Source organism: Alternaria hordeiaustralica (genome assembly GCF_023758085.1).
Source record: "Alternaria hordeiaustralica strain BMP 2776 chromosome Unknown scaffold_6, whole genome shotgun sequence".
Taxonomy (NCBI): domain Eukaryota; kingdom Fungi; phylum Ascomycota; class Dothideomycetes; order Pleosporales; family Pleosporaceae; genus Alternaria; species Alternaria hordeiaustralica.
Window position 1 is genome coordinate 1,175,520 of NW_026056778.1, and position 25,824 is coordinate 1,201,343.

The 25,824-nt window shown below is 51.3% G+C and overlaps 8 protein-coding genes across 8 annotated transcripts; 5 read left to right on the top strand and 3 right to left on the bottom strand.

Annotated features, from left to right (window-relative positions):
* Positions 1–562: 562 nt before the first annotated feature.
* J4E84_004292 (uncharacterized protein) lies at positions 563–2,589 on the bottom strand (the record flags this gene model as incomplete). Its single annotated transcript, XM_049386900.1, has 5 exons — positions 563–805; positions 856–1,155; positions 1,204–1,986; positions 2,038–2,196; positions 2,245–2,589. The coding sequence occupies 5 exons, from the start codon at positions 2,587–2,589 to the stop codon at positions 563–565; spliced, it is 1,830 nt and encodes a 609-aa protein (XP_049245670.1).
* A 2,331-nt stretch (positions 2,590–4,920) lies between these two features.
* On the top strand, positions 4,921–6,267 carry J4E84_004293 (uncharacterized protein; the record flags this gene model as incomplete). Its single annotated transcript, XM_049386901.1, has 1 exon — positions 4,921–6,267. One exon carries the CDS (start codon positions 4,921–4,923, stop codon positions 6,265–6,267), a length of 1,347 nt encoding a protein of 448 aa, XP_049245671.1.
* A 1,745-nt stretch (positions 6,268–8,012) lies between these two features.
* Positions 8,013–8,696, bottom strand: J4E84_004294 (uncharacterized protein; the record flags this gene model as incomplete). The annotated part of the gene is made up of 1 exon (XM_049386902.1): positions 8,013–8,696. One exon carries the CDS (start codon positions 8,694–8,696, stop codon positions 8,013–8,015), a length of 684 nt encoding a protein of 227 aa, XP_049245672.1.
* Positions 8,697–9,267: 571 nt separating this feature from the next.
* J4E84_004295 (uncharacterized protein) lies at positions 9,268–10,090 on the bottom strand (the record flags this gene model as incomplete). The annotated part of the gene is made up of 2 exons (XM_049386903.1): positions 9,268–9,602; positions 9,655–10,090. 2 exons carry the CDS (start codon positions 10,088–10,090, stop codon positions 9,268–9,270), a joined length of 771 nt encoding a protein of 256 aa, XP_049245673.1.
* A 1,192-nt stretch (positions 10,091–11,282) lies between these two features.
* On the top strand, positions 11,283–12,331 carry J4E84_004296 (uncharacterized protein; the record flags this gene model as incomplete). Its single annotated transcript, XM_049386904.1, has 3 exons — positions 11,283–11,580; positions 11,639–12,079; positions 12,129–12,331. The coding sequence occupies 3 exons, from the start codon at positions 11,283–11,285 to the stop codon at positions 12,329–12,331; spliced, it is 942 nt and encodes a 313-aa protein (XP_049245674.1).
* Positions 12,332–14,696: 2,365 nt separating this feature from the next.
* Positions 14,697–16,516, top strand: J4E84_004297 (uncharacterized protein; the record flags this gene model as incomplete). The annotated part of the gene is made up of 3 exons (XM_049386905.1): positions 14,697–14,730; positions 14,786–15,505; positions 15,561–16,516. 3 exons carry the CDS (start codon positions 14,697–14,699, stop codon positions 16,514–16,516), a joined length of 1,710 nt encoding a protein of 569 aa, XP_049245675.1.
* A 1,166-nt stretch (positions 16,517–17,682) lies between these two features.
* Positions 17,683–18,837, top strand: J4E84_004298 (uncharacterized protein; the record flags this gene model as incomplete). Its single annotated transcript, XM_049386906.1, has 2 exons — positions 17,683–18,724; positions 18,779–18,837. 2 exons carry the CDS (start codon positions 17,683–17,685, stop codon positions 18,835–18,837), a joined length of 1,101 nt encoding a protein of 366 aa, XP_049245676.1.
* A 3,220-nt stretch (positions 18,838–22,057) lies between these two features.
* On the top strand, positions 22,058–25,362 carry J4E84_004299 (uncharacterized protein; the record flags this gene model as incomplete). Its single annotated transcript, XM_049386907.1, has 3 exons — positions 22,058–22,063; positions 22,212–25,174; positions 25,227–25,362. The coding sequence occupies 3 exons, from the start codon at positions 22,058–22,060 to the stop codon at positions 25,360–25,362; spliced, it is 3,105 nt and encodes a 1,034-aa protein (XP_049245677.1).
* Positions 25,363–25,824: the final 462 nt, after the last annotated feature.

Consider the following 25,824-nt stretch of genomic DNA (forward strand, 5'->3'; position numbering starts at 1 on the left):
CTAGACCGACATGTCGCGGTTTTGCTGCCGCGCTGATAGCTGCTCTTGTGCTCCGAGGCAAGCGCGCCGGCTTGTGAGATCCCGGTGTTGCAGCTAGCGTGATTCATGATCAAGGTTGTGCGCCGCAAGATTATAACATGAAAGTCCGACTTTGTTACCAACGAAGGTATCCGTCATGCGAAACAACGATGAAGTAGAACGGAGCAGACATCAAAGTGCATCTTCATCCGCACGGAGGGTTGAGAGCGCCAAGCTTAGGAAAAGCAATAAACTGCATGATGCAGGCTAGAAGCACAAGACGAAAGGTGGTGTTGCGGATAGGCAAAGCCGACGGCATCATAGCGTTGGGGGCGCAAGATACGTCATCAAGCTCACGCTAGTACACGACTGGTTTAGCGGGGCTCGACGCGATCGGTGTGGTCACAGCGCGGCAAGTTTGATTCCGAGCTTGTGTTGCGTTTGTGAATTGTATTGCATTATGCGTATGCATGGGGTATCAGTAAATTTTGGTCGATGGCGTGTATCAAAGCCGACTTTTAAGGGATCTTTTTGATCCACTTCCTTAGAACATCTGCCTGTTCTTCATCTCCACAGGCAAAAAGCACATCAATAGTGCAGATAGCCAAATACCACCAGCGCCTAGCCAGAGGATGCCAGAGCTCTGATCGGCCAGAAGCTGAGCACCCGCAAAGGGTGCGACAATTCCTGCAATACGACCGAGACAAGAAAGCATGCCACTCACACTACCACGGTAGACAGTGTCGAAGAGCTCCGGCGCAGACGCGTACAAGACCGCATTGAAATACTAAACACATGTCAGTATTGGAAACGATAAGTTCGGAAATCGTCACTTACGGTTTGCATAATGTACTCCAATGCGTTCAACCCCACATAAGCAGCGGTCGAAGACACCTGAGTATACATTGCCATGGAGATACCCTGGCAAAGGGCAGAAAAGACCAGTGACCACTTTCGACCCACAAGAGGCAGCTGAATGGACGCAAGAGCTAAAATGGCACCTATGATACCTGGGAAATAGATAATCAAGTACTGCTCATAGGTGTCGCTCACAGTTCCTCGGCCCTCATCGACGTTGTTGCGTAGCAGGATAAGCGGGAGGAAGGTACCCGCCAGGTTAAAGGACCAGTAGTCTCCCTGTCTTTGTTAGTAGGCAACATAATGATGGAAAGTCAAGCTGCTTACCATGTATGCCAGCGCAAGCAAGACGAAAGTGAAAGCGGTCAGCTTGTTGGTGAAAATGCCCTTGAGGCGCGTAAGCTCCTTGCCGAATCCTTTGATGACTTTCTTGGTGGTATCCTTGGTACTTCGAGGGGAGCTTCGTGCGCTCGATGTGGCATTCCGCTTTTTGGTGAAAATGCCCTTGAGGCGCTGAAGCCCATTGCCTTTCTCGGGGGTAGCCTGAGTAGCCTGGGTAGTTCGAGGTACTTCAGTGGAAAGTCGTGCGCTTGACGTGGCATTGGACGATACTTCATCTATGGCGGCAAACATCTCCATAGTCAACGTTGGAGCTGGCTGCTTGTTGAATTTCGCAATCCTGTGAAGGACGTCAAGGGCCTCCTGCTCTTTTCCTCGCGCAAGCAGGAACTTTGGGGACTCATGGAAAGTGAAGACGAAGTACCGAAGGAAAAAGACGGCCAAGGTCATACAGCCAAGCACTATGACAGTGTAACGCCATCCCATGTTACTGTCAACGGTACAGCAAGCAACTCCAGGCTCGACGTCTGGACAAGCCGGCGCTTCGGGATCGCAGCGCCATTTAGCTTGGCCAGTGGTGCCGTAGGCAATGCAAGAGGCAATGGCCACACCAATGGGCTGCCACATGGAAAGAAGCGCGACAAGGAAGCGGCGGTTATGAGGTAGAAACTCGAGCGCGATGGTCGCATCGATAGGTATGTTACCTCCGAGGCCCAATGAAGCGAGGAAGTAGATAGCGCATATCGCAGGGTAGTTGTACTTGGGTGCGGCCTGCCATATTGTTAATTACCAGTAATCGATATTGCGGCTTCATGGACATACCAGCAAGAGTCCGAATATGGAGGTAATGAGACAAGTCAAGTTGAAAGCCCACTTGCGTCCGATGATATCCACAGCAAGACCAAAGCCGAGCGCACCGACAGCAAGTCCTGCGTTAGCAATTGCAAATATATCTCCAGTGTGTTCGTCCGAAACTCCCATCTGCAAATGCTTTAGTTCACGGTACCCGATTTGTCTGGCCTAACTCACCTCCTGGTAGATGGCAGAAGCAATTAAACCAACACCTTGTGACCAGGCGAGATCAAGGAAGTATCCAAAGCCACAGAGGAACCAGATGCATATCTGGTATCTGCCCATTCCAAATTTATCGAGCTCGACATTGATGAGGGCGGCCTTCTTCTCAAAGGTGTTGAGCGGGTTTGCGGCTGTGCCTTTGAGGATCGCAGCGAAAGACAAGTCGGTTTGGTCGACGCGTTCGACGTCGTTGTAGATGGGGATTTCGACTTTAGCGCGCGCATTCTCGGGGTGCTCGACGGGTATCTTCTCCTCATCGCTGAGGTGCGCAGGGCTGCGCTCCGACTGCTTGACATCCATCTTGACGGCGGCAGGGCAAGCTACTGTCAAGGGCAGGGTATTGTCAGGTGACTGCGCGTAGATTGGGTGAGAGTGAGTCGCCTCGTGGTAATGGCAGTTTACAGGGCCGGTACCGTGGGACAAGGTATTATACGTACGCGGGGAACGAGTAGCCCTTTCACGCTACCGTCAACTACTGGCGAAACGGATCTAAGCGACGAAGGCGCTACGATCTAAGTGCTGATCCAAGCCTCGTCCGTTCAACGGCCCTCATGTCCAAGACGGCAGAGGTTTAGCTGATCCGATCTCATTGGGTGCCACCGACTGATGACGGCATAGCCAGTAGCCTTGTCGCGCGACTTTGCCTGACCCTGTTCTTGCATGGTTTTGTTCCTTCGGCATGGCCGTGTAGCGATAAATCTTGGACAGCGACTAACAAGATGCACTAACAGCTCAGCTGATTAGAGTCTGATAGGTTCGCCGTTCCGTCGGAATGCGATTGTAGAACATAAGCGGCGGCAAATGCACGGAAACCAACAGAGATGCACTACGCAGTGCCTAGACCAGTGGCTCCGCTTGAGGCTGAGGGTTACGCAGGAGGAGCAACTGCACCGTCATTTCCTGGCACGCTTGCTGCAAACTCCTCTCCACTCTCTAATATCACCGCGGAGCTCCACTATCAATCTCAACCAGGTGTCTATTAGGGTTTTAAGTAGTAATGTTTAGTGTGTGTTCTATAAAAGCAAAAACAGCAGAACTATAAGTATAAATTCTATAATACTATAGTTACTTATTTCTAAAAGTAGAAATTTTACGCGCGCTATACTTAGTTCTTTTCTATTACTATAAAATTCTTACTATTATTATTATATTTACTATAGTATCTTTTACTACTCTTACTAACTCTAATAACTCTAGTACTAATAAGTATAGAAATATTACTATATAAAAATTAAACTTTAGCTTATACTTTAGGTAATAGCTTTAATTTATATATACTAAAATTATTAGCTTAGTAAATATATAAGTATACGTTTAATATAAAGAACTAATTATTATAATTAGTATTAAGCTTAAAGTTACTTATATTTTAAGTAAATTATAGTTAATATACTTAAGTAATATTAGATCTCTTATACTTAAGAAGATTACTATACTTAAGACTTTTTATAAGAAAACTATTATTATACTTAAAACTAAAGCTATATTTTTTATACTTAATACTTAGTTATAGTTACTTATAAGCTTAAGAAATAAAGTTTATAACTTCTAAGATTACTAAGTACTTAAATTATAAGCTTAAAAAAGAAGCTAACTAGTAAAAAATAAATAAAAGTATAAAATATATAAAGAATTTAGTAAATTATACTATAAAGACTAAATAAATTAATTAGTATATTTTAATGCCTAATACCTCTAAAATAATACTAGACACTAGGGGATTAATCTTAATCTCGCCATCCACAAGACTGGCGCTGGTACCGAGATCTCTGTTTGCCATGACCCGCTCTCCCCAGTTTTTCGAGATCCTAGGTTCGTTATCGGCGACTGCCCTTTCCATATATAGTTTAGTGTAAAGCCCGATAACGCCACACGAAACATTGAAGTGATCGCATGGCCCGCCTCGGTTACCTGCACACATCCTCACGTCACGATTGATGACTTTTCTCATTGTATCCACCACTATTCGGGTAGCTTAAGTGCGACTGACACGAGATGACTCCCCTAAAGATTCGTATGGAGGTCATCGTTAGCTCTCCGGCTAACCTTGGAAGCGTTGTCTCTTCACCGAGCGCGCCAGGACGCACTCGGCTCACATCTGCCGTTCAAACGCCCAGCAGAGAGGTCGTTGTCACTGTCACAGTTCATCATTACCCAAGCGGCCTTCTGGATTGAGGAGCTAATCAAACGGTATCTATACGAAATCTGCAAATTCATAGCTTCTGTCGAACTCCGCGATCGCTGCTGCAAGCTTCAAGGACAAGTTATCTGTGTTTGCATAGCGCTTCATATGTCGCTTCCATGGATACCGCAGTACTCTTTTGAGCGTTTTCCGATTCCATTCCCCGATCAAAGCTCGCTACTCACGGTCTTTTATTTGAAATATGTACGCGTTGCGAACGTGCAGCTGACATTCTAGACATTGAATATCCTCAAGCTTACCTGTCTATATAAGCACCCTTGCGCCGCGGAATAAGGAGCTCTCTACAACACATCGCATACATACACCCAACACGCAAATAAGCAACATTTTGTACAACTTCCAGTATACGCAACCAATCTACCTATCTACACCAATATAACGACTCATCGCCTTACACCATATCATCAATCATGAGCCACTCTTCCCCTATGGACTTGCCTTCGAACACTATCCAAACCGAGGGACAAGACCCACAGAAATGGATCACATACTGTGACGTACATCGCCTTCCGTTGCTAGCCGATGAAACAAGGCCAATCTCCATCGGAGAGAACGTTTTATCCAAGGCCTCAGGCAGGTTTCTATGGGCAGACTTGATGTTCGAGATCGTCAAACGGCAACCCACTACATCTAATATCACTGCTTGCCTGGAGACTGCGCCGGATGATGCTATGGAACTGGTCCCATTGTTGTTGCAGGTCTACAGCAATGTACTTACACGAGAAGAGCGTGAAGAGCTGTCTTGGATCATATTACTCCTAACACACAACCAACACACTGGCCACACCTGCACCCTTGCAAGTCTCGATCGCATGTTGTTCGAGACCTCGCTGACTGGCCGCACGGGCACCTCTCTCGGTGAAAGAATACGCGACAACTTCACTCCTCTGTTTGATCTCGAACAAGAGGATGGGATCACTCTCAGTCATCTCAAGATCCACGATCCTGCACGCGCTTTTGGGCCTACGTGCACACCTTCCACGACGACTGTTACTTTTGCGCACCCATCGCTCACTGAGTATTTTCTTCAACACCGCGACAAATCTCTCAACGGGAGGGTGAAAGATGCCCCTGTCTTCAACAGCGCTGAGCTACATTTTCGCCTACTACAGCAATGCTTTCTTAGTTTCGCTGAGCCTCAAAGCGAACCTTTGACCGAAGCGGCCAAAGCGGCCGAAGTGTTTCGGAAGTACGCCTCTACTCACTGGTACACCCACCTCGCAGGCACTTTACCGAGTGACAATGTCGAAGCCCTGAATCTTTCGGAAGACGACCGTGAAGAGATGTTAGGGCCTCTTAACCATTTCTTCAAAGATGAGAATATCGTGCAGCACTGGTGTCAGCACCTACCAGCAACATTCTTCAGCAGAGCCAGATCCGAAGATGTGGGCGAGTTGAAAAGTCTTTGCTATTACCACTCAGACCCAGAAGCGTTCGAGTTTATCAAACTTAGCGCCTTCATGAGCTCCAAGAAGTGGCAGGACTTCTGGCTACCAGTAGCAAAGGTGCACGCCAAGAAGGGACTACATGGCGACTGGGATCGAAACCACTCACTCCAGGTAATCTTCCACATCAAGCACCTCGTCGATACAGAAGATGCGGTCGCAGATATCCGAGGAGAGTTGTCCCAGCAAGAGATGACTGAGGCTGCGGAATGGACCGAGTTGGAGTCGAAGACAGATCCGCCTGAATTCACCTTGAAAGAAGAGAGCTCAGGGTTTGAAGAGGAGGAGACATCGTCTTCTGCGGCGACTCAGAGTATCATTGAGGCATGATCATGTTTGAGTCGGATGTGCTAGGAGGTTTCAAGGTAGATGTGAGCAGGTCGAAAACAGTGTTATGATGCAGCCAGTAGTACTTCAAGATACTTAAATCTATTCTGTAAACGCATTGACCACACTGACAGCTATCCGGCTATCGTAAGATAACCCGAAAACGTGTTGCATAATCGCTGTATTGATTCATGCTACACGCGATGCAAGATGAAGAAAGACATATGGCCTCGCCGAATAACTCCGACCCATGCTATATATCCAATCACCTTTCTCGTATCCTGCCCATCCCGTCCACCTTCTCAGTCTTCTTATTCAACCGTCTCCACCACGTCGTTTGACTTTAGAGGAGCCATCACGATAGGTCTCTGGTCGGTCTGCACAGCAAATCCCGACGCACCTGTCGATCCACCCGCAAGCGCCTGCCTCAGCTGATTCAAGATAGTGAACTCCGTGCGCAGCTTGACGGCGTATACAGCGACCTTATAGAAGCCCTGCATGAAGAAGCGACCACTATAGGCCAAGCCCAGGACGCTGGCATCGAGCATGATTATGAGGACGTTGACAGCGATGAGATTGCGGAGATTGTCTCGAGTGGTGCGACGACTATTGCCGAGGAGCTCGAGGCTCTGGAAGTACTTCGATGTTTGCCAGATATATAGAAATCCGATGACGGATTCTTGGGTGAAGAAAGCGGCGACTTGTACTTTGTCCCAGATCAGGTTGGCCTTCTCGAGTCGTGCGCTGAAGCGTGGGTGGCGCTACGATCAATTAGTATGGTACGGCTGCTTGCGACGAGAGACGTGCAGCAATCATCCCGAACAAGACTGTGGTAAGGCCAAAGACGACCGAGTTAGTAGTGATCATGTAGAGAATATAGCGATCTTTTTTCGTGTTTCTCCACACGAGGCCGAGGCGTGAGTAGAGAACAAAAGACTGGGCGACGACGAAGACGAGCCATGATAGGTAGATGAAGACGATGGCCGAGTAAGACGTCCACTTGTTGAAGTTGGCCAAGATAATGGAGATGCCGTGGATTATCAGCCCCCAACTGCAGAGTAAACAGCTCCAGAAGTAAAGGCTGCGACGTGTGGCCCTGTAGAGCAGGCGGATGTTAAGCTCAATGCATATAAACCAGGCGACTCCTAGGAACGCTGCAGCGGCCATGGAAGATGGTCGGTCGGCCAATTCGGGTGCCTTGGGGTTGCTGGAGTCTGTTTCTGAGGTCATGGTGACTAGCGTGAGAGAGGTGCTCGTCGGGCGCGTGTTGTTTAGTGTCGCGAGTTGAAAATTCTGAAGGCTGCGAGACGATGAGGTACGATAGAAAGCTTTATCGGTGTGGGACGATATCGGTGGTCGAAAGTGTTCTCGCGTGGGCGTGCCTTCCTCAGTCACCCTCACGGTGACTGCCGTTTTAGACTCGGTACCGAGAGGCCGCCCAGGACACGCGAGCACATGTTGAGTGCCAAGACAATATCCTCGAATGCGACTGCTCTCCTAGAGGCAAGTCACCGTGCCTTCCATAACAGATATCAGACCGGCAAACAAATCGGTGAGGGTTATGAGGCAACCTCATACCACAAAAAACATTGAGCCTTTTGAGCTTTTTTCCTAGTATGAGGTGAAGCAAGAACGTGAACAAAATGATAACTTTTAAGATCTGGCAAGTTGCATGACGCAACAGATGACGAACCTGACACCTAGCATGCTGTCAAGACCACGTACTTTCGTCTTGCACACCCCCAATCTCACTTTCTTGCGGAAGTGTTGACCTCAGTGACGTTCTCTTGCCTGCTCAAGATCTTCTTAGGGCCCCAAGTACCAGCTCTACCACCGGGATCAACACGACCCTTCTTGGGACTCATCCTCTCACCACCTCCAGCGCCTCCATTGAGGTCTTTGATGTTCTTGGGTGCGGCAGCCATCTTGATGGTCGATACGGTGTTCAATGGTGTTGCTGGAGCGTTGGCAGGGCCACTGCCACCGCCATTCCTCTTGCCTTTTGGCTTCTTTCCAACCGACGTCTCGATCCAGGCACCCCCCTCTTTCTTGGCCTTGCGCTCAGTTTCCTCTTTCTCGCGCTTCGCACGCTGTTCCGCTTCTCGCTCTCGTGCGGCCTTGTCGCGAGCCTCACGTCGGACGCGCTCCTCCTTGGCCCTGAGTTCCGCTGCCTGCTTCTCCCTCACTGCGCGCTCGCGAGCTTCGTAGGCCTTGGTAAACTCGTGCTGCTCGAACCGGACTTGGGCTTCAGTCTCAGCGCGGGCCTCGAGCTTGATGCAAGGGTAACATGGGAAGTGCGATGAGCGAGGCTTGTCGTCGTCGCTAATGTCGGGGCACACGTTGTTGGAGAGAAACCCCGGACGGCACATCTCGATGTACGGGCGATCAGAGAGGTGCCCACATGTGTGCAGCTTCTTCCAGTAGAGACACATCTTGAAGAGACCTTGATAATATCAGCAACTTGCGTAGATATGGCTGCCAGCTAGTACTTGCGTTGTCAGAGTGTGGTCTCAGATTGGAAAGAAAAGCTCGCGATGATCTGGAATTACGTGTTCAAGAAGAAGGGAAGATTGGAAGGACTGCTGTTTAGGGCTGAAAGAGGATGGAAGGTGCATGGAGGTGAGAGATGGTTGAGCAGTGGCTATACTCCCCACATGGCTTATCGTACGCAAAGAGGCAGGAGTCTCCAAGGTGAGAGAAAGAGCACTGTGCGAGGAAGGACCAGCCCTCCCTCATCGGGTAGGCAACGACGAATTGCAATGACTAAATGGGAACTGGGCCAAGAAAGACGTGCAACTGAAACCAACGGTACAAGATATTGAAACTATAAAGGGTATATCCATCGCAATACGCAGACCATCGAGATCTGATGTCCATCCATACAAATATCCTGGGTATCCTACCTTCCTGAAAACATGCACTAGGTAGCATGCCGGGCCTAAGAGACACCGCAAGAAATGCCTGCAAGTATACTGAGAGCAGGAGAAAACAACGCAGAGTTGTCTACGCCCTCATCTTCCGCCGCATCTCCGGACGGGCGCCGCGATGCTCAACCTCGGTGATGCGGCTACCACCAATCTCCTTGACCTTCGCTACGAGGGTGTCGGTCTGGTCGAGCTCCTCAATGTCATCGCCGCCTCCTATGCTCTTGCCCATGAGCAGGATGTTAGGTACCGTTCGTCGGCCTGTCGACTTGTGCAGGAAGGCTTGTAGTTGTTGGCCGATTGGGCTCTTATCGAGTTCGACGACGTAGGGTTCGGGCCTGATGTTGTATTTCTCGAGCAGGATGTGTTTCGCTTTCTTCGAGAAGGGGCAGTAGGATTTCGAGAAGATGATCACTGCAATAAGTTAGTGACTGCGCAGGGCTCAAGTGAGCGAGGAGTAACGTACTTGGACTCTTCTTCAAGATGGCATTGAGCTCCATCTCGACTTCGTGGTCCTCAAGCGTCTCATGCTCCATCATGGCTGCTTGATCGCGCGGCTTGCCGCCCTGTTGCGCGACGCCAGGGACCCTGTCGCCGTCCATCTTGACGCGGCCCGCGACACTCTTCTGGTCCTGCCCTTCCACCTTGACCTTATGGTCTGTGTACTTGTCCTCGGCGTTCTTCTTGGCCTGCTCTTCGGCGGCTTTGAGTCGCGACCCGACGCTCTCTGCATCGCGTTGCTTCGCCGCTTCTGCGTATTCTTTTTCTTGTAAGGCTTGTTGGGTTTTGGTGTAAAAATCGGATGTTTGTGTTTGGTGGGCTCCTCTTGACATGTAGAACAAGACGACGACTGTGATGACAATGAGGATGCCAAAGAACCTCATGCGACGTTGCGACGGCATAATGGCGATGTGTGTGGATGTGATATGTGTCGTGTGATGGGCGGGTGCGCCGTATGCGTAAAGTGTCAAGCTGGTATGTTGCTCGAAGACTGCCGGTTACCAATGGCGGTGGAAGTATAGAGCCTTGTTTATGCGGATCGACGGGCGGTGCTGATGGTATCCGTGGTTCGATGGAGGTCCGTGGACTGCGATGGTCGCAGGAGCGCGGTAGAGGCGCGTGGTGGTGATTAAAGTTATGGAAGACGTGTGCGATAATCCTGCAAGGGAAACGTGTACAGAAAAGAAGTACACAATAACTGCTATATTCGCTGAAACAGTGCGGCGGTTTAGAGTGTGTTGGTGAGTTGGTGGACCCGGCGCTGGAAACAATGTGGAGGGATGGTGGCCCTGGCTTCTTGCCTTGGTTCGCGTCATGCCGCTTTCCGCATCTCTCCTCACTCCATCCCGGTCAACCGTCCGCCTGCCAGCGCTGTGATTCGCGACTCTGGGCCACGGTGCCTGCCTAAATCCTCTTCTGTCCTGGGCTTCTTTGTTTGCATAGTTCCATGCGCTCCCAATGTCTGCCTAGACGGTGGACGGCACGCACTGTACGTAATTACGCGCACATGAGGGACCTGTCTTGACGCAGTGCGACACTCGATACAAACCCCATTCGAGACCTCCACATTGAATCCGCAAACACGCAGGAGCACAGCGATGCAAGGCGAAGACGTTGTGCTGTGCCTCCGCTGACCACCCATCCCTGGCCGACGACACTATCGAAATGCCGCCGACACCCCGACGGCGCGTGACCTCGCGTTGATGGAAAACGTTTCCAGCTTCAAACCAAGAACGTCGGATCGTCTACTCCATCAACACACGCCGTCGACTACTCCCCGCGTAAGTGGAGATGCCGTCTTGTCCCTCTCTTGGTGTACTCGAAGCATAGAGTAAGCTCCCCGCACCATGCGTCTCACGACGACATGCAGCCTGTGACCAGGTTCTCCACAGACGGCTGCAGTCCTGTACTGGGTTTAGCGCCTCCCCATACCTCTTTCGTCTGTTCCGCTACATGTTCCAGATTGTTATAGCATATAAAGCTCACAACGTCTGAGACTGTTCGGCTTAGTACCGTGGCACTTGAAGCGATCAGGTTGTACACATCTCCTTGTACGATTCCAGTCTTGACCATTGCGTCATCCACCGTCCCACCATGTCTCCGCGCCTTTCGTCAACACCTATTTCCATTGTGCCTTCCGCGTCTGAAGTCAAAGCCGGAGGGCTCAACCAACGCAACCTCGAAATCGCTATCAGAGCGCTCTCTCGCGATGGCCTCGTGGTGTTGGAAGACATGGTTGACCATGCAGTCTTGGACCGGTTGAACAAGAAGATGGTCCAGGATGCACTCGAACTGCAAGGAAGAAAGGACAGTCCCTTCAACTACAACAAAGGAAACATTCAACAAGATCCGCCCATGACCCAGGAGTGGTTCAGTGACGAAATCTACGCCAGTACGTGCCATTGTAGCAAATCCTGCCACGCTCTAAACACATACTAACCTTGGATTAGATCCCATCGTGACGCAAGTCACTTCAACCACGCTTGGTCCTAGGCCTTCATTGCGCTTCATTTCTGGCAACACCGCACTACCACCAACTGCATTATCGCCACCAGCCTCGCAGCCGATACACAATGATGCAGACTTTGATCACCCATCGATCCCTTTCGCCCTCGTGGTAAACGTTCCTCTCGTGACTATGACGCCAGAGAATGGCTCCACAGAGGTCTGGCTGGGTACACACCAAGGTACCACTATTGCCGACCAAGAAGGCGAACACGGCGACCGTGCCAGCGGAAGGATCAAGCAGCAGTTGCTCGATGCGCGTCGCGAGGTTCGGCCACCCACTCAGCCGGTCGTGAAGAAAGGTAGCATAATCGTTCGCGATCTGAGACTCTGGCACGGAGGGAAGCCCAACCTGAGCGAAGATCCGAGGGTTATGCTCGCAATGAGTAAGTTCCTTGTTGGTCTGAGATTCTTTCAACTGACTTCTTTTCACAGTACACTTCGCGCCATGGTATCGAAATTCGATGGAAGTCGAGCTGGCGGAAGAGCTTGCTGAACGCTTGTCGCCCGAAAAGACTGGTCTGCAGACCGTGGCCACGTACGTTTCGAGTGAGCAACTGCTCAAAAATTATCTGAACAGGCCATTTGGCAATGCGTACGATTTCGATCAGACAGAGAAGATTGACAATGTCTTCTGAGGTAAATTGAGCGCAGTTGCCGCCGATCGGCCTCTTTACCGCTATTTAGCAACCAACGTGTCGGCTTTTACGCTGTCATCACTCAATTTCACTCATCTCGTATCCCGCTCCGCCCACTTGGCACCGCCAATTTGCACTTGATATGCCCTGCAGCTTCGCAACGTCGATCATTTGATAATTGGAGGTGTGTCAGCATCACAGCCTAGCAGTCGTATGCGCCCACAGCTGAAACCGACTCCTCATTGGTAGGGCGGCTTACGCAAAGTGCTCAGTAAGCTTCAATGGGCACGTCAGCTGGAGGAGAAGTCAAGGCTTGGCGACCATCGTACGAACACCAACATCAGCATCAAGTGGCCCCGCCACGGACACCTTTCCTCTATTTTCTATTTTGATCTCTTCTGCCGATGACACGTTACTTTGCTTTCATGTTCTGGACCAAACCAGCTGGTGTCATCCTTATCTCGCCGTGGAACCGATTTGCATGTATCCAGCCATGTACACAATACCGGACGATCAGAGGTTACACGACACAATTGCACAATCAATGGTCCAAATGAATGCTGGAGATGCGACCAAAGGCATCAGAACAGCATTGGCGGTGGAGGTGCCGTTGATGGTACTAGCTTTGAGCACCGTTATCCTGAGAGTATACTCAAGGCTAGCGATCAAGAAGAAAATGGCGCCGGATGATATCTTGATCATCTTGGGCACGGTATGTGAAGCCCGAATTCAATCTGCTACTATGGAAATCTTGTAATTTACTCAAGCTAATCGTAATCAGGCCGCAGCTCTCGCACGTACCGTCATATCTTGTATGAGTGCCGATGACAACTGGGGTTACGATCGTAAGGGGTGAGTGCGCATGCTGCATAGATCTTTGCGGGCCGTACTGACCACTTTGTCAGTCCCGATCGAATGTCGGAAGTTCCCTTCTACCAAGTCAGACTTCCATCGTACCTGTGACACACCATACTCACATGCAACAGCACATCTTCGAACGCCGCGTAGCGTATATCTTTGCCGTTACGTTTACGCGTTTTTCGGTCTTGGCCTACTACCTCCGAATCTTCCCACCGGGGATGGCATCGCTCCGAAAGTGCTGCTACGTCCTCATCGTCCTGGCTCTTGCGCACTTTATCGAAGTCCTAACGGTTCTCATAGTCTTGTGCGAAGATATCAGCAAGCTATGGACCAGGAACTGGCTTGACTTCACTGGATCCCAGTGCTTCAGTTCTGCCCTATACAGTTACTCCGCAGCGATAGGAGACAGCATTGTGGATAGCATGATCTTCGCGCTCCCGATCCCATACGTATGGCAGCTTTCCAAACTCAGGATCCGGCAACGGCTTGGCCTTGTTCTCGTCTTCGGCTTAGGTTTCATCGTTTGCATCGTCGCCTTACTTCAAATTCCTTTCATCAAACGACGAGAAGGCGATATGAGATACTTTGGTAGCGCCGTCAATATCCTGATCGCGATCCAAATCTCGTTTGCCATTGTTGCAGCTTCGCTCCCCGACTTACGCGCGCTAGTTGCACGCAGTTTCGCAAGATTCTCGCCTCTTCATCATCGAAGTCTCGCTACAGCCGGGCGAGGATCAAGCGCCGACAACGAAGGGCGCTCATCCAACCAACGCGATGCCGAGCAGTGCTTCCCATCCTCGGCCAAGATTGGAGAGCCACAGGTTGCATTTGATGGGAAAAGGGTTTTCAGAAAGCCAGACTGGCTGCGGAATAGCATTCCTGCAAGTTTGATGTCTACGATGATTACACACAACGAGGTTACCCGGTTGTCGAATGAGAATGACCGATGTCATCCCCAGAGGTGAATCTAGATAGCGGAATTAAGATAGTCTGTAGCGATTATCCATCCCCATTGTACGCCCGTCAGATTTGGTGAAATCTGTCAACCGACCCAAAGAGTGGTGAGGCAGGTCTTAGGACATCAGTCTAGTACCTGTTCAGCTAGACTCGAGCTATGTCTATGATCTGCATGAACTGTTGTACCCACTGCTGCTTACATCCATGATACCCCGCAATCGCGAAGTCGCAAGCTGAAATCCAGCTTGGCAAGTCGCCTTACATGCGAAGGAAATGCCCAAGCCAAGTTAGATCATCCGTATGATGCACACGCACCTGGCTTTCTTCCAAATCCTCGGGACCAATCAAGTACAGAGTATGGCAATGGGTTTCTCCGACGCAGAGCGAGGTGTGCTGCGGCCTGCATGTCTTACTGATGCTGCACGTTACTTGAGGTGCAGCGCGACTGCATGGAGCGAGGATACATATAAAGTAGGGTGTTCGCCCGACCTAGGAAGTCACGACACACTCAATAGTTGACTCTCTCGAATACCGCAAAGCTCGGATCATGGTAGCAGCGTATGACTTCATTATCGTAGGAGGTAAGCTCTATCTCACTTCACACGTCTCAATTGATATTAACACATATGGTGCTAGGCGGAACATCAGGTTGCCTTCTTGCGCATCGGCTATCCCACTCCGCGCGCAAACCATCTGTTCTCCTTCTTGAGGCTGGAAGCAGTCCCTCTGGTGATTATCTCCACGCACCCTACCATCGGTACTATGCGCAAGCGCTCCGACCTGATCTAGACCACGGCTATGTCTCCGAGCCCGAACCCGCTCTGAACGGTAGAACGATACCGTACACGCGGGGAAAAGGCCTAGGTGGAAGTTCCATTTTGAATTTCGCCGTGTATCTGTACGGAAGTCGTGAGGACTATAATCGCTGGAGTGACCTGGTAGACGACGAGAGCTGGAAATGGGAATCTGTCAAGAGATCTTTCGAAGCCATCGAGAACTATGACTTTTCCGGCTCAAAAGATTACAAGCATATCGCTGACCCGAGTACGAACGCTCATGGCACGAAAGGCCAGTTAAAGGTCGGTCTTCCGCCTGTGCTCGAGAAGGGCGTGGTGCCGCAGATGGAGGCGCTGGCTGCGGCTGGGGAGAAGATCGTTCTCGATGCTAATTCGGGAGATCCGGTGGGCATAATGGTCTTTCCACATAGCTATAGTAAAGACGGGAGAAGTACCAGTGCGATCGCGCATTTTATGGACCCGCCGAGCAACCTTGAGATATGGACAGATGCGAAAGCGGAGAAGTTCTTATGGGAGGGGAAAAAGGTCTCCGGAGTCGTTCTCGGAGATGGGCGGCAAGGTAGGTGCACTATCTGGATCGACGGGAGACGTAATGAGCACTGACAGGACCCCAGCGACGGCAAACAACGAAGTCATTATCTGCGGTGGCTCGATCGACTCACCTAAGCTCTTACTTCTCAATGGCATCGGACCAAAACCCGATCTCGAAGCTCTCGGCATCGATGTCAAAGTCGACTTACCCGGCGTAGGCAAGCACCTGAAAGACCACGTCCTCACTTTCATGACGGTAGAAGTCTCCGGCTCAATCAACGACAAATACGCCTTTGATAGCAATCCCGACCTCATCGCCGCAGCCCAAGAGTCCTGGACCAAAGACCAAACCGGTGCTTTCGCTCTGCAGCACTCGTCGCTCTGGGGCGGCTTCCTCAAACTGCCAGATTTACAATCGTATGAAGAATACTCTGCGCTTCCGCCAGATCTCCAAGAATTCCTATCCAGAGACCAAGTTCCAGCGTACGAGTTCCTCAACAACTCGATACTGTGGCCGCCAGGTACACAGTTGGATGCAGGAAACACGTACATGACTTTCATCGCTTTTCTCATGAACCCGCAGTCTAGCGGCTCTATCACCCTGCGGTCAAGAAATGCATCTGACAGGCCAATCATCACGTTGAACTACCTCACGCACCCCTACGACGTCCGCATCTTCCGCGAAGCTATCCGCAGCACATGGACGAAGCTGACGGGTAACCCTACTATCGCGCCGCATATCGTGCGCACAGTCCTAGGCCCTGAATCCATGGGAGATGCGGATGTAGATCGGTTTGCGAGCGAGAATGCGGGTACTGTGTGGCATGCTTGCGGCACCTGCAAGATGGGTAAGGAAGGTGATGAAGAGGCAGTTGTGGACAAGAGTTTTAGGGTTCGAGGAGTCGAGGGGTTACGAGTTGTTGACATGAGTGTTGCGCCGGTTGTGACGAACAACCACTCGCAGGCTACGGCATATTTGATTGCGCAAAAGGCAGCGGAGAAGATAGTCCAAGAGTATGGGCTGGACAGGGAGAGCTGAGAAGATCTTCTGGTAGACGTGGCAGAGCTGTCGGCAAAGAAAGTGCCAGTTGTCAATGTCTGTCAGAAGTGACCTTCCATCCTCGGCAGTGTTGAATGTCACAGCTCGTACCTGCTGTCGACTTACGGTGTAGTGATTGGCATGTGCGGAACGCAAGGCCCCATTTTGACAACGTAGCAGGCGGCCCACACATCACACGCGCCCTGCAGGTACCGGATGATATTTATAGCCGGCCGGAACTCTCGAGTCTAGAATCTACTCCCAAAACGACAAAATGATAGTTCTCCGGATGTTGCGGAAAGACGATAGACATACCAAGAAGCTATTCGCAACTAAGGCAAACCACTGCACGAGGTCGCGGGCTGCATGGGCAGAACCAGCAAAATGCGCGAGGCAGAATGATTGAGGAACTACCGCCCAAGGCCAAGCATCTAGCTTGGGCCAACACGGGCATATCCTTCTGGGGGAAATTGCTATGACGAGTGGTGGTGGTGAACGTGCGCGGAGACGAGGAGGATGGCCAGGTGATGGCGCGACGGACGTTGCTGGGTGAACGGGAGGCGGAGCGAGCGCTGAGCATCACTGTGTACGACACCCCGTAGAATCATCGTGAGACAGCACACATCCTCACGAATAGCGAAGTCATTGACATCACGAGAACGACACGACTTCTGTGCCCACTACCGCGTCTAGCCAAGTTTCAAAAATCCCGCAAGCGCATAACCCCGGTGTTGTTGAAGTTGGAGTTGGAAGGTCCCCAACCACCCCAGCCTCTCCCGCGGCTTCCAACCACACGATTATTCTAAGTGTACCCTTTTTACTTGCGCACCTCCTCCTGCACGATTACACACATCCTACCACCTTCCTCTCACTTCCATACCCAAGTTCAATCATCACTGACTCTTTTCCGTGGTTCGCATCCTGTACCACGCCGGCACCAGTCACGCACGCCAGCAGACACGAAAGACGCGCTAGCCAACGGATCGACCCCGCAGCAGCGATACCCACCCATTCACCGCTCCCACGCCGACTGGACGATATCTACGAATTGCAGCGCGCTCTTTCTGTCGTTTCCCCCCAATTCCTGCAAACGGTCCTGTCTATTCCGTTCGCAGTAAACCTCGCTGTTCTGCTGCGTTTGGAGAGGCTCAGTCGCTCGCTTTACCATGTGGCTTCTCAACGCTCCTCCCGCCGTGCTCGGCCTGATCGCCTTCGCCTACCTGCCCTCGGCTCTCGCAAAGCCCTACCCCGTCCACTTTGACGAGTTCGCCTCGCTGCACAACAGCTCCCAGCTGATCAAGAAGCAAGACTGCGCCAACCCCTGCGGTTTCGGCGGCTGGTTGTGCTGTCCTTCAGGCGCAAAATGCTATACCGACAGTGCCAACCAGGCGCAATGCGACACCAGCGGCGGTGGTGCCAACACTGAAGCAGCAGGCGGCTACTATGAATACTACACTACTACCTACGTCGAGACTGTCGGCCTTGTCACCAAGACCGAGACGCGCAGCACCTACATACCAGCGACAGCAACAGCCACATGCAGCGACTCGCAAAACCCCTGCGGCGGAATCTGCTGCGACTCTGGCATGTACTGTCTGAAGGCCGGCCAGTGTGCGATGATTGCTGGCGGCAGCTCTGGAGGTATCACACCCGGTGCCCCTCTTCGTCCAACTAGCTCAGGCGTCGTAGTCGTTACCTACACCGGCACCCCAACCGCGACCCAGCCCTTCCAAACACCCATTCCCACCGGCGCAGCAGGCGGCGGCCTTGTCGCAACCGAAGAGAGCAACGGCGGACTCAGCGGCGGTGCCATCGCCGGTATCGTTATCGGTGTTATCCTTGGTATATTGCTGCTGCTCCTTCTCTGCCTCTTCTGCTGCGCTCGCGCCCTCTTCGACACCCTCCTCGCCATCTTCGGCTTCGGCAAGAAGCGCAAGCACACCCACGAGGAGACCTACATCGAAGAGCACCACCACAGCGGCGGCGCTGCTGGCGGACGCACCTGGTACGGTGGTGGCCGCCCTGCTCGTCCTTCGCGCGCCGGCTCTGAGAAGCACAGCACCGGCAAGAAGGGTCTGGGTCTCGCTGCTGGACTAGGTGGTCTCGCGCTCGCGTTGGGTCTTAAGAGGAGACACGACAACAAGGTCGACGATAAGAGCACCACTGTCAGTGGAACATCATACATGTACAGCGACTACACAAGTTCAAGTAAGTAACCCAATCGCATTACACTTAGGAATATGGATACTAACAACCACTCAGGCAGCGCAAGTTCATCAGATCGCCACACACGCCGAACACGCCACTCATCGAGACGATAGTCGGCTATCCACCGACCCATCTCTTTCCAAAACTGTACAAAGTCTTTTTTGCTTTCTAGTTCTTGTGTCTAGCCTCGTGCTGGTACCTTATGGCATGGGTGGTTTTATCCGTGGGTACATGGGCTTCGACAAAGTCGGCCCTACTGGCGTTACTTGGGCGTTTGAAGCGACCTCGCTCACGACTGCGAAGCGACGAATGTGTTATGTCCTTTTGGTTTTCGACTTTTTACTTTTCCGACGTATGCGATTAATGAGGATATGCGTATGCGTGGATATGAGATATGGAATGGGGATGCTGGGGAAGATGTATATGAATGCAATGGATATGGACATGGAATTAAGAGGAATTGTGAATACTACATTTGGTTTCCAACATTGCTCTCAAGTCTTCAGCAGTTGTACATTCCTGCCTTTGCTCATCATCTATTGCAAACACCAAGTGACGTCGGCTCTTCTTGTTCTTCCATTCATTAGTCTATATCGTCGCCGGGCCAAGTGAACGATTGCAACTCGCGCCATGGAAAGTTGAATATTCGCCATTCGACTAGCGAGTCTGAAAGGTCAACTGGATTGAACATCCCAGACGTCCAAGCGACCTCACATTGACTCTTGGATATGCAGCTTGTGATGAATTCGATTCCCATGCTCCAAGGTCGCGATGAAAACTTCAACGGAATTTGAACATAGACTCTGACATTGTCAGACTTGACGGGCAGTATCTTGCGGACATAGAAGTGCAAGAAGATACGTTTCTCCACAGTCCGGGGGAAACGACTACGGATCCATGATTTGACGAAGGCTTGCGCCATGGTCGTGCCCAGATACATCGCCGTTCGCCTTAGAGTTTCTGTATCTAAGGAGGACTGTGATATCACAATGGGTATGATCAAAAAGCTTGCGTCGTTGTCGTGCTGCCCGTATTGATAGCGCCATTTTGCGAAAGTATGGTCATCGACAACATGCTCCAATAGAGACGACGACGATGGATAGAAGGTCGACAATCGAGGGTCAGTATGGCCGTCATCCATGCTCTCTTCGATATCCAGGATAACTCTATGAGAGAACAATGGATGAAGGCTTGGTGACCCGCATTCCGACACGGTAGCGTAGCTGACAGCTGATGGAGTTGCTAGGTGTTGTCAATAACCATCCCTTATCATCGTTTACCCGAAGCAACTCACACGCGACAGGACTAGGAGCATATATCATGCTTTCTATGACATCGTGGCTCTTCATCCACCTCTGAATCTTCTGTGTTTCAACTTCTTTACCTCTCACACGGAACCTGAGGCCCGGCTTGTCTGTCTCAATAAGGCTTCGTTGTTGGTGATGTCCGACAATGGCCTGCATTTCTTCGGCTTTGGTATTCTTGTCAACTTTTAGCTGACGGCTCAGGTAATATCTATACTGACGTTGCCTTGGTAGCTTATTAGCCCGATTCTGGTGTGACAACTGGAAAATCGAAAGCGACATACTCAGCAGTAAAGCCGAACTCTTCCTTGATCAAATTCATGACTTGCGGAAGCGTTCGGTTTTCAGTAATGTGCAGCTGTATGATCCTTTCTCGATATGGTTCCCAGTCACTCTTGCGGAGAGTTCGCGCTTTCTTCTTTCGCGTACGAACGTCTGAGACGACCGTTGGACACAAAGGATGACGCTCTGATGACACAGCTTCGTCCTCAGAAAATGGCATTAGAAACAAGTCGAAATCCAGAATGGTGTCATCTTCAAGTGGCGGCAGAGGTATGTCCATAGTCCAATCCATGATTGAGTAGAAAATGTCGACTTGGGGGGCTCTTAACTATTTTTACAAATGTAGTGAAGAAGAGGAAGCACGAGTAAATGGCAGGATCTGATGGTGTTCTATATACGAGTTAGGCCATGCCGCGAGGCTGAATCGTATATGGACCCTATTGGTCGACTGTCAGAAGTACAATTCATGCGAGCGGTCGTGGCTGCCTGTATGCACAAAGAAAACGCCACTCTGCACGACTGGTGGAAGGTTGAGCCAATCAATCTAGCGTCAGCAAAAGTACAATTCTGTATCTTCGGCGCCTGAGCTACGGCACATACAAAAGCACAAAACAGCCGGATGTTCCGGAAGTGACATGCTGTTGGGCCATGGACGTTGTGGATTCGCAGGATTTCCGAGAACTGAGCCCTCAAAAGTACAATGTCGAAGTATACATAAGATAGGAGGTGAGCCGTCAAGCGCTCCCATCGGCGGATACTCGCGAGCTTTCTTACTTTTGAGGAGAGTATCTGTTGGGGTTACACACTCATGTCTTTCGACAGCCAGTCAACAGAATCTATCGCAGCCATCGTGTTTGGCCTGCTCCAACTTGCCGTTGGCATGATATCTCTCTGGCAACAACGGCAACTACGACAAGCATACCGTGAGTATTATGATGAGCTAATCCAGAGCTCCATAAGCTGATGATGAAGTAGAGCGAGGAAGCGATCGACGAAGATATACCATCTAGAATGCGACAGATGCCAGTGCGTAAGTATCGTTGCGCCTTCCTTGGAGTAGTGTGGCGGAGCTGACCGACGCAAGGCTCGGAGACGTCAAACCAGAAGTGAACCTTTGGTACACATCATGATTTGATGTTGGCGATGTGAGGTGCGTTTCACGGACAGTCGGAAGCAACATGGAGATCATGCCTTGTGAAGCACGCAGTCGCGTCGGAATCTAAAGCAGGCCCAGCGTTTAGGGGGTGAAATCTGCCTTCAGCAGACCATAGAAATTAATCGCTCAAGAGTCTTCATCGCCCTCAGGAGTCTGCAAACTTTCGTTTTCACACCAACGTAGACTGTAAGGTGATTGCTGTTATACTGGTATGGGTGAAGGAGTGGATTCGAGGCCCATGCGGAAGTGACGATTGCGCCAAGATTTAAGTGGGATGGCGCTAGGTGGAGCTCCAGCACCTTCGCCGTGACAAGTACTCACGTAATAACCTCCTCCCTGCTGCGCCTTCCACCCTTGCCTTCCTTCCATTTACACCTCCACACTCAACCCACTCCAGCGACAAACCTGTTGATCTCGTTTGTCCTTCTTCACATCCGTAAACAACAGTCTACACCTGGGTACCCCGCGACACTCGAGCCAGGCGCCCGCGACCGCCACATTCGACAGCGTCCAGCCTTCACGACCGTCGGCAAACTGGGGAAGCGGAAACACGTCGACGAGGACGCTCGTCCCAGCAAGAAAGAGAAAGCCATGGCGGTAAGTCCGCCTCATTGATTACTAACTTGCGCTTTGTTCGGTTGCGCGTCCGCATTTGCAACCATGTACTCGGCGTCTCCAGCGTCTCCGCCACTCTACACCTTTCACCAACTTCACACTTCTGCGTCCCCAATCTAACGTATCCAAGGAAAACATGCAGGTCGACAGCCCTGCCACTGCCGTCGAACAGCTCAAGGAAGCGTCCGGTAACAACGGCGACATCGATGAGTCCCTCTACAGCAGGCAGCTGTATGTCCTGGGCCATGAGGCCATGAAGCGCATGGGCTCTTCCAACGTCCTCGTTGCTGGTCTGCGAGGTCTCGGTGTCGAGATTGCGAAGAACATCGCCCTAGCTGGTGTCAAGTCGCTGACACTCTACGATCCCAAGCCCGCCGCTCTCGCCGACCTCTCATCGCAGTTCTTCCTCACGCCCGCCGATGTGGGAAAGCCACGCGCCTCCGTCACCGTACCGCGCGTCTCCGAACTCAACCCATACACACCGGTGCAGGAATTCAGCGGAGGAGATTTGACATCAGACTTGTCGCAGTTGAAGCAGTTCCAGGTCATTGTCCTTACCGACACTCGGCTCGAGGATCAAATCAAGATCGCAGACTACTGCCACGACAACGGCATCTACGTCGTCATCACCGACACATACGGTCTGTTCGGTACTATCTTCACCGATTTCGGAAAGAACTTCACCATCGGTGATCCGACTGGCGAGAATGTCAATAACGGCATTATTGCCGGCATTGATGAGGAGGGTATTGTGTCGGCACTAGACGAGACAAGGCACGGCCTGGAGGATGGCGACTGGGTCACATTCTCAGAAGTTGAGGGTATGGAGGGCCTCAACGGCTGTGCGCCTCGCAAGATTGAGGTCAAGGGGCCTTACACCTTCTCCATTGGCGATGTATCTGGCCTCGGAGAGTACAAAAAGGGAGGACAGTTCATCCAGGTCAAGATGCCCAAGATCATCGACTTCGAGCCCTTCAGCAAGCAGCTCAAGAAGCCCGAGCTTCTCATCTCCGACTTCGCAAAGTTCGACCGACCGCAACAGCTCCATGTTGGTATCCAGGCCATCCACAAGTTTGCGAACCTCCACAAGGGCGAGTTCCCACGTCCTCACCACGAGGCCGATGCGGATGAGCTTTTCAAGATTGCACAAGAAATCGCAAATGAGGGCGAGGAGAAGGTCGAGCTGGATGAGAAGCTCATCAAGGAGCTCAGTTACCAGGCTCGTGGTGACCTCAGTCCCGTCGCTGCCTTCTTTGGTGGCATGGCTGCTCAGGAAGTCTTGAAGTCAGTGTCTGGAAAGTTCCATCCCATCGTTCAGTTCCTCTACTTCGATTCGCTAGAGTCGATCCCTACCTCCACGACCCGTTCGGAAGAGCAGTGTGCTCCGATTGGCTCGCGATACGACGGTCAAATCGCTGTATTGGGACAGGAATACCAGAAGAAGCTCAGCAACGTCAAGCAGTTCCTCGTTGGTGCGGGTGCCATCGGCTGCGAGATGTTGAAGAACTGGGCGATGATGGGTCTTGGCACTGGCCCTGATGGCAAGATCACTGTCACTGACAACGACCAAATCGAGAAGAGCAATTTGAACCGACAATTTTTGTTCCGACCAGCGGATGTTGGCAAGCTAAAGAGCGATGCTGCCGCCAAGGCAGTTCAGGTTATGAACCCTGACCTCAGTGGAAAGATCGTGACACTGCAAGACAAGGTCGGCCCGGAGACAGAGCACATCTTCAACGAAGAGTTCTGGAATTCTCTGGACGGTGTGACGAATGCACTGGACAATGTAGAGGCGCGTACATACGTCGACCGACGATGTGTATTCTTCCGCAAGCCTTTGCTCGACAGCGGTACTCTCGGTACCAAGGGCAACACCCAGGTTGTTCTGCCGTTCATCACAGAGTCTTACTCTTCATCTCAAGATCCACCCGAGAAGTCGTTCCCTATGTGCACACTAAGGAGTTTCCCCAACCGAATTGAGCACACGATTGCCTGGGCGCGGGAGTCGTTCGATTCGCTGTTTGTCAAGGGTCCGGAGATTGTCAACCTTTACCTGACACAACCCGATTACCTTGGCGCATCGCTGAAGCAGTCTGGTAACGAGAAGCAGACTCTGGAGACCCTGCGGGAATTCTTGGTCACAGAGAAGCCGTTGTCGTTTGACGACTGCATCATCTGGGCCCGTCATCAGTTCGAGAAGAACTACAACCACGCGATCGCGCAATTGCTTTACAACTTTCCCAAGGACTCCAAGACAGGCTCCGGTCAGCCATTCTGGTCGGGACCCAAGCGCGCGCCGGACCCATCGAAGTTTGACTCTTCAAACCCAACTCACTTCACCTACGTGGAAGCTGCTGCCACCCTACACGCATTCAACTACGGCATCAAGCCAAATGCGTCCAAGGAGCACTACGTCGAAGTTCTCAATGATATGATCGTTCCCGACTTCCAGCCCGACCCTACAGTGAAGATACAGGCCGACGAGAAGGAGCCAGATCCGAATGCCAACCAGGCTGGTGGAGACGACAATGAGTCGCTCGACAGCATTATCAGCCAATTGCCGGCACCCAAGTCTCTTGCCGGGTTCAAGCTTGAGCCCGTCGAGTTTGAGAAGGATGATGACTCCAACCACCACATCGACTTCATCACTGCTGCCAGCAACCTTCGTGCCGAGAACTACAAGATCGAGCAGGCTGACCGACACAAGACCAAGTTTATTGCTGGTAAGATCATCCCGGCCATCGCCACCACGACGGCTTTGGTCACCGGTCTCGTCAACCTCGAGCTGTACAAGATCATCGACGGCAAGACGGACATTGAGCAATACAAGAACGGCTTCATCAACTTGGCCCTGCCATTCTTCGGTTTCAGTGAGCCGATTGCTAGCCCGAAGGGTACATACCAAGGGCACGATGGCGAAGTTACGATCGATAAGCTATGGGACCGTTTCGAGGTGGATGATATTCCCCTGAAGGACTTCGTGGCGCATTTCGAGAAGAAGGGTCTGTCAATCCAGATGATAAGCTCTGGTGTCAGTTTGCTTTACGCATCATTCTATCCTCCATCCAAGTTGAAGGATAGGATGCCGCTTACGTAAGTTTTATTGATTCCCCTTCGTATACGCCGCGTTACTAACAAAAGACAGTATGAGCAAGCTTGTGGAGCACGTGAGCAGGAAGCCGGTACCGGAGCACCAGAAGAACGTTATCTTCGAGATAACAGCTGAAGACCAGAAGGAGGAGGACGTTGAGATCCCATACGTCATGGTCAAGTTGAAGTAGTCATTTACCAATTCGGTCGAAGGTAGCGATGGACTGGATAGTGGATCGGTTCCCGACAGGGATGATTTTCACATGAATTAGACGAGCATAGCTTGCATGAATAGACACTTCACAACACCCACTGCCTCCTACAATATCTCAAAAGGGCCAAATACGAAGACACATATACGTGGTTGGAGAATACATACAAAGGTTTCTGGATTGTCTAAGAGGCAGAATCTCCGCTATGACCTTCGTGCTGTTCTGTTGTCCTTCTTTCTGAAACATGTGAGGATAATGTCGGCGTCAACGCGGTACGAGATCTAGAACCCAGAGCTCAGATGTAAACCACCGAGAAGGCTACATTGTCCTACAATCTAGCTGAAGTTCGATTCTTATACTGATGTAGTCTGCAGCGCATCTGCTGAGATCCATCCTTGTGTAAAGGCGATCTTGCTAGTCATGGATGCCGACCTCGGGAGA